Source organism: Lichenostomus cassidix, chromosome 1 (genome assembly GCF_008360975.1).
Source record: "Lichenostomus cassidix isolate B80296 chromosome 1, HeHo_3.0, whole genome shotgun sequence".
NCBI classification, from domain to species: Eukaryota; Metazoa; Chordata; class Aves; order Passeriformes; family Meliphagidae; genus Lichenostomus; species Lichenostomus cassidix.
The window spans coordinates 33792562-33799668 of NC_139479.1; the positions used below are offsets into that span (position 1 = coordinate 33792562).

General features: G+C 48.2%; 1 protein-coding gene across 1 annotated transcript; it reads right to left on the bottom strand.

Moving 5' to 3' along the window:
• Positions 1-121: 121 nt before the first annotated feature.
• SLC25A6 (solute carrier family 25 member 6) lies at positions 122-3887 on the bottom strand. The gene is made up of 4 exons (XM_085056193.1): positions 3712-3887; positions 2042-2528; positions 1193-1333; positions 122-766 (listed from the first exon to the last, which is right to left on the bottom strand). The coding sequence occupies exons 1-4, from the start codon at positions 3820-3822 to the stop codon at positions 609-611; spliced, it is 897 nt and encodes a 298-aa protein (XP_084912319.1). The 5' UTR covers positions 3823-3887; the 3' UTR covers positions 122-608.
• Between the last annotated feature and the right edge of the window lie 3220 nt (positions 3888-7107).

Here is a 7107-nt window from a genome sequence, read left to right on the forward strand (position 1 = left end):
TTTAAAAAGCTTATTTTGTTACAGAATGCAGTGTAAGGGTGTCAGAGGACCCATTAGCTGAAACAAGTTTTCAAATAATAGAGGCTTTCCCAAAGCTTTGATGTAATAATTTCAACACAGACCGAGTAAGTATGTTTATTGTTTTACAGCAGAATGCCCCAATTTAAGAACAAAATTGCTAGATGTTCAGCTGTGCAAAATGGTACATAGTGCTTCAGTACAAGTGGAAAAGAACATGATTTGTTAGCAAATGCTTTCAAATACAATTTTATGGTCCTAGAAGATAGGACTTGAAACTGGGGACTGATCCACAGGCAAACTATTATTTTCTGCCTAAATTGGACCTAGCTTCTTTGGACCCAGAACCAACACCACTCATTCCTCACTGCTGAAATGAAAAATTGCTACACTGAATTGCCAGATTCAGTGTCTTCATGCATATTACAGAGAAATGGATCAGTCCTCTAGGTCAGTTTCTAGCCCCATCTAGAAGTATCATCTGGCTCCGATAAATAAGACTCACAGGAATTTCTTGAAGGTCAATGGTCCATAATGGTAGTTATTCTACATGATCTGCTCAACTTGATTTCCAATTCTATTTACGCTGTTTAAATCACTTTCTTGAATTCATCGTACAGCACAAGCACAAAAGCACCCCCCATGCCTCTGAGAACATTAGACCATGCACCCTTGAAGAAGGCCTTTCCTCCCTCATCTCTTGCAATCTTCCTCCAGCAGTCAATTGTTCCAGAGTACATGATATCAGCTGCAGGAAAAGAACAAAGAGTTACTCTTAATTCCTATTTCATGTCAGCTAATTTTAACAACTGCCCCGTTTCATTTAACTGCTTTGTGATTTCCCAAATTACAATTTAAGACTGTAACCCAGTAATTACTAAAAATGTTAGGAAGTACTAACAATGTTCTTTTTATTATCTTTGTTTAATCTTACAATGCAAAGAAACAGCCCATTTTTTATTTTATATTCCATGACAAAAAGCCCTCAGCACAATTCCTGACAATCACATGTTGAGCATTACTGCATTTCCTCATTTCATTTGAGTGTAATATAACAGATCAGATTTATGGAACTATGAACTGTAACTGCTGAGGATGGCTATCACTAAAAAAGAACTCCATCTTGTTAATGCTGTTTAAACAGCATTAACAGCTCCATGGATTTACAGCCTACCTCCTTTGCGTCCTGACTGCATCATCATTCTACGCCGCACTGTATCAAAAGGATAGGAGACCACACCAGCCACCGCAGTCACCGTCTGGGCAATCATCCAACTGATAACAATGTGAGTATTTCTGGGATCTGGGAGCATGCCTGCAGTAAAACAAAAAAGGCAATTAGCTTTTTATCTTGCACATCCTCCTCTGGTTCACTCACTGCATGACAGTTATTTTACTAGACAAACTAGTAAGAAACTAAACGCCCTGGTTATGAAACCTTGTAGAGCCATACTTTGAAACTGCAACAGAACACTTCATAAACTTTTAAACACACTGAAGTAATATTTAGAGGATTTCCTTCTCAGTAATCAAAACAAGTTAACATTTAAGCACAAGCATTCTTTTTAAACTGGCATGAGAAGTTTTGACTACTTGCTACTATTTTTATAAAGCAATGTCACTAAATTAAGTCATTGTCCCTGTGGATAACATTACCCTGTAAACTAGAACCAATGACCTATATGCCCAAATGTCAAGCTTAACAATTGCCCTGTGAAAGTACTGCTCAATCCTGTTCTCCTAAATACACTTGAACTGGTCCAATTTAACTACAGTAATAAACTGAACAAAAAAGAAATGATTCTAATTGTGTACAGTTACCAACACTCTCCTGGCACTAGGAACAACTGTTTTAAGTACAAAATTAGTACTTGAAAGTAGGCTGTTGCCATCAATATATGCTCAAGTTTTCCACTGAATACAGCAGTGTCAGATGTGGCACCAATACCCCCCTCCACCTTCACATCTCCAAAACCAGACAATACAATTCTAAAACCAGTTTTTTCAGACTCAGGAATATTACCTTTTGCTGTATCATAGATCCCAAAGTAGGCAGCTCTATAGATGATGATGCCTTGGACAGAGACATTGAACCCTTGGTACAAGCCACGCACACCATCAGACTTGGTGATTTTGACTAGACAGTCCCCAAGACCAGAGAATTCTCTGTCTGCGCCAGCTTTCCCAACATCAGCAGCCAAACGGGTTCTTGCAAAATCCAAGGGGTAGACAAAGCAGAGGGAAGTGGCTCCAGCTGCACCACCAGATGCCAGGTTACCAGCAAAATACCTCCAGAACTGAGTGTGCTTGTCTACACCTCCCAAAAACACCTGCTTATACTTATCCTTGAAGGCAAAATTGAGAGCTTGAGTTGGGAAGTATCTGATGACATTTGCCAAGTTTCCTCGCCAGAAAGACAGCATTCCTTGTTCCTTTGGAATACGCACTACACAATCGATGATACCCTTGTACTGCTTATCAGCAGCAATCTGCTTACTCGCATGTTGCACCTGCAAATAAAAGTATGTATATTGACCATATGCCTTGACAGGCCTAGGCTACTACTGGGCTTAGATGTACTTCTACTGTACAACAAAGCTGTAAACTTTGAATGGCCATCCAAGAAATTTTTAAGAAAAAGACTTAAAATTGCTTCCCAGGTTTCCCAGAGTTCAGGACTTGCCACAATAAGAATAGACAACTGTGACCAGTTTCTCTACAATTACTTGAAAGGAGACTGTATCAAGGTGGGGGTCTGCCTCTTCTCCCAGGCAACTACTGACAGGACAAGAGAACATAGCCTCGGGCTGTGCCACGGAAGGTTTAGGTTGGACATTAGGAGGAACTTCTTCAGATGAAAAGTGGTTAGACATAGACATTAGAATGGACTGCACAGGGAGGTGAAGCCACCGGTCCTGGAGGTGTTTAAGACTGGACATGGCACTTAGTGCCATGGTCCTGTTTAAATGGTGGTGTAAGGTTTGGCTTCATGATCTCTGAGGTCTCTACCAACCTAACTAATTCTGGGAGGAATAAGGGCAAGGATAAGACAAATACATCACGACCGAGCCCACTCAGAGGCAAGAACCTCTGCTGACAGCGGCGGGCCTGCGGGCGGGAGTCGCCTGAGGGAGCCGCGTTAGGCTCAGACAGCTGCCAGCCAGCGGGACAGGGGCTGGGGGCGAGGGAGGAGCCGCCAGCACCGCGGCCGGGGCCGGAGCGGCCGCGAAGGTCACTCGAGTCACCTTGGGGCGACAGCGGGTCACGCCGGGCCTCGCGCGCCGGCCGCGGCCCGACCCCGCCCCGCCCGCGGCCCAATGGCGGCCCGGGCGCGCGTCACGTGCAGGTCGCCAAGATGGCGGCGGAGAGCAGCCGCCCTCCCCTCCCCGCCGTGCCCTCGGCGCCGGGAGCGGGGGCGGCAGGAAGTGACACCAGAGGCGGCCGCCCCGCTCGGCACGGCCCGGCCTTCCCTCCCCTCCCCGCCCCGCACGGCGGAACCGGCTTCGGCTTCCCCGCCGCCCACGAGACCTTCCCGCCAGCCGCCGCCGCCTGGCTCGCCCTTTGTCCCGCAGTGGCCGCGGCTCCCGCCCCGCCTCCATCCCTCTGCCCTCGCCCGGCCCCGCGCCTGCGGGGCACGGTGACGGACGGTGACGGGCGCTGCCCGCACTCCCCGCGCTCGCCCGCGCCGCTGACCTGGAGCAAGAGCTTGACCCGCTCGATGGGGGCCACCGCGGTCTTGCTGATGGCAGCGGCGACGCCGCCCGCCAGAAAGTCCTTGAGGAAGGAGATGGCCTGGTCCGCCATGTTCGCGCCTGAGCCGCCGGGACAGAGACGCCGCTGCCGCTCAAGAGGAAAGGGCGGGAGCGCCGCCGCGCATGGGCTTAATGCCGGGCTGCTCCGGCCACGCCCCCCGCCGCCCCATTGGCCATCCCGCCCCGGGGGCGGAGCTTTGGCGGCAGTGCCCCGCCCCGCGCGCCCTCCCCTCGCACTGCCCCCCCTGCGGCGCCAGTGTCGCAGCGCCGCGTCACCCGGGGCGCCCCGGCCCGCCACCGCCCCGGCCCGGGCCCCGCGGGGCAGCCTGCGGCCACCCCGCTGCTCACACCATTGTCCCCACTGCAGTCGCCTTCACAAGCGCTCTCCGCGATCGCTTTCTGCCGCTGTCGGTAGCGCCCGCCCCAGCCTGCACAGCCACAGGGTCCCCGCACCGCCCGGCACGAAGGCTCTGCAGAGGGATCTGGACGGGCTGGATCGATGGGCGCCAGTTGTATGAGGTTCAACCAGACCAACTGCCGGGTCCTGCACTCGGGTCACAACAACCCCATGCAGCGCTACAGGCCGGTGGCAGAGTGTCTGGAAAGTTGCCCAGCGGAAAAGGAGCTGGGGGTGCTGGTGCTTCTGGAAATGAGCCAGCGTGTGCCCAGGGCGCCAAGAAGGCCAATGGCATCCTCGCTATCGGGACCAGGGCAGTAGTCCTGCCCTTGTACTCAGCCCTAGTGAGGCCACATCTCGAGTACTGTGCCCAGTTCTGGGCCCTTTAATCCACGAAGGACACTGAGGGGTTGGAGTGACTCCAGATAAGGGCAACAAAGCTGGTGGAGGCACAAGTCCTATGAGGAGCAGCTGAGGGAGCTGGGGGTGTTTAGCCTGGAGAAGAGGGGCCTGAGGAGAGACCTTATCACTCCCTACAACCAGCTGAAAGGAGGTTACAGCCAGGTGGGGGTCAGCCTCTTCTCCCAGGCAACAAGCAACAGGACAAGAGGACACAGTCTTAAGTTGTGCCAAGGGAGGGTTAGGTTGAACATTAGGAGACATTTCTTCACAGAAAGGGTGGTGAGACATTCAAATGGACTGGTCAGGGAAGTGGTGGAGTCACTGTCCCTCGGTGTGTTTAAGGAAAGACTGGATGTGGCACTTTGTGCCATGATCTGTTGACATGGTGGTTTTGGGTCACAGGTTGTACTTGATGATCTCAGAATTCTTTTCCTACATAACTGATTCTGTGATTCTATGATTCTGTGAAGCTGAGTGTGAGCTAGTGGAGCACTGGGGTGTGAGTCTGCAAGCCCAGGCAGTAGTCAACGTGCAGCACAAGCAAGTGAACTGGGAGGCTCCTTCTGTGGCAACTGCTGGAAGCCAGCAGAGGATAGAGGCACAGCTTTCTCCCAGGGGTCCCCATGGGGCGGCAGCAGCTGTCAGGTGGAGGGAAGCAGATTTGAGGCACTGTCTGGGCACCAGTGGGTTTTCCTCCATGCTCACCACCCTCTGGGTGATGCTGATCTAGAGCATATCCTCATTTCCAAGTTCTGTTGCCACCTCCTCCTTAGCACTGGAGTGCCAAGGGTCTCATCATGGGGCTTTACTATATGTCACTGAACTGAACCAAGACAATGAAATGCCGAAGGACTTAATTGCAGTTTCCTGTGAGACAATAGAAGGACAATAGGAAAGGGTGGTTTCAGCTTCTTGTATGGGCACTCAGAGTTAGATGCTGTGAAAACCTCCTCTGCAGGCTGCCAGAGAAAGCACTCACAGGAGGGACTCAGGCCCTAGCAAGACAGGCCTGGCTTCCCTCAGTGACTTTTCTAATGTTACTGAGTGCTGGAATTGATATTTTAAACCTAATGGTCAAACTTCTGTCTGAAATTATACCTGTTCTTTCTAACAGTATTGAAATTGTTCTGGAGGGCATTAGTTCACACTCACCTGCTTTCATTTTTAATGGACGTTTCCAACCAAAGTAAATAAGGCCAAACCTTTTTTTTAAACAGATGACTGGTGAACCACAAAGTTGCAGTAGCTGAGGTGCCAGAAACCACTGCTTACAAATGTATGTACTTTGCTGGATTTCACAATGAGAGCATTTCTCAGAGGGCATGTTGTGAGAAGAGGATGTGCCAGGCATAGTCTTTGTCTCTGCTCTAGTACAATATACTGTGTAAGATATGTCACTATACTTTATTTCTTGCACACGAAAAGATCCAAAGCAAAGTGTGTGCTTTTCTATATTCTAAGTCATAATACAGATAGAGTGAAATGACTCCTGTGTTCACACAGGGTGAGGCAGATACAGTGTTACAAGACCAGATTTTGGACATAATTTATGCAAGACTATGGTACCTATATTCAGGGAGACACACACAGCTTAGTGTGGCATTTTTTCCTTTTAAAAAAGCTCATAACTGAATGTTAATATTCTCTTAGCACAGTACATTGTCTGCAAGACTGAGATTTTCTTTCGTCATAAAATTTTCTATGGATTTAAAACAAATTTTATATTCTGAGACTCTTGAGTATAATCAGTGTGAAAAAACGAAGGTAAAAGGCACCTAACTTGTAATGGGAATCTGATCAATCAGTAGTGGTCACGTTCTGTTCACTGTAGGAGCTCACCTGCATATAACTGGGGGAAATCCTTTTTTCTCTATCACCATGCTTTTTCTTCTGTTTCTGCACCTTTTTCTCTTTATCTAATCTCATATTCTGCTATCCACCTTTATAAGAGCTCACAAATTAAGTAGGGATGAAAAGGTGTAGGATGATGTTCTTGAAGCAAATGTGGTACCCTCACACATAATCTCCAATTACGGTCACACAAGAAACTTGTGCTTTTATACAACTGCCTTTTTTCAAAAACATCTTACAAAGCAGAGCAGTCTATCTTGACACTCTCAAGAAGCTGCTGCTCCAGTTCTTGTTTCTAATCCTGACTACACCACTGCAGTTGCAGTTGCAGTTTCCAGACTTGGTGAGTGTTTATTTACAGTAGAGACTGTAACATAAAATGGTATTGAAATGAATGGTGATGGATCATTAAAATTACACCAACATTAACCTTCTGAAATAGGGGAAAAGCAACATGTGCAATAGCAACATGTCTAAAAACTCTGCTATTCTAATTGCACCAAGTATGAGGAAATAGTGATTTCTCAGCAGCATGAATACTGCTATCGGGCTGATGACACCATTTGTGTCCTACATGTGTTGTGCACTCACCGAATCTTCTGGCATCATTTTACTGAAGTCCAAAATAAATGTAATCCATCTCTCCCCCTTTTAAAAAGTAACACCACAAAGCTGACATAACATTTC

Excerpts from the sequence above, each read along its gene's own strand:
- SLC25A6 (XM_085056193.1), bottom strand. The coding sequence starts at position 3,822 with ATGGCGGACCAGGCCATCTCCTTCCTCAAGGACTTTCTGGCGGGCGGC. Across the intron at positions 1,334-2,041 it reads GATCTATGATACAGCAAAAG|GCATGCTCCCAGATCCCAGA; the intron begins GTAATATTCCTG and ends GTTTTACTGCAG. Across the intron at positions 767-1,192 it reads GCAGTCAGGACGCAAAGGAG|CTGATATCATGTACTCTGGA; the intron begins GTAGGCTGTAAA and ends CTTTTCCTGCAG.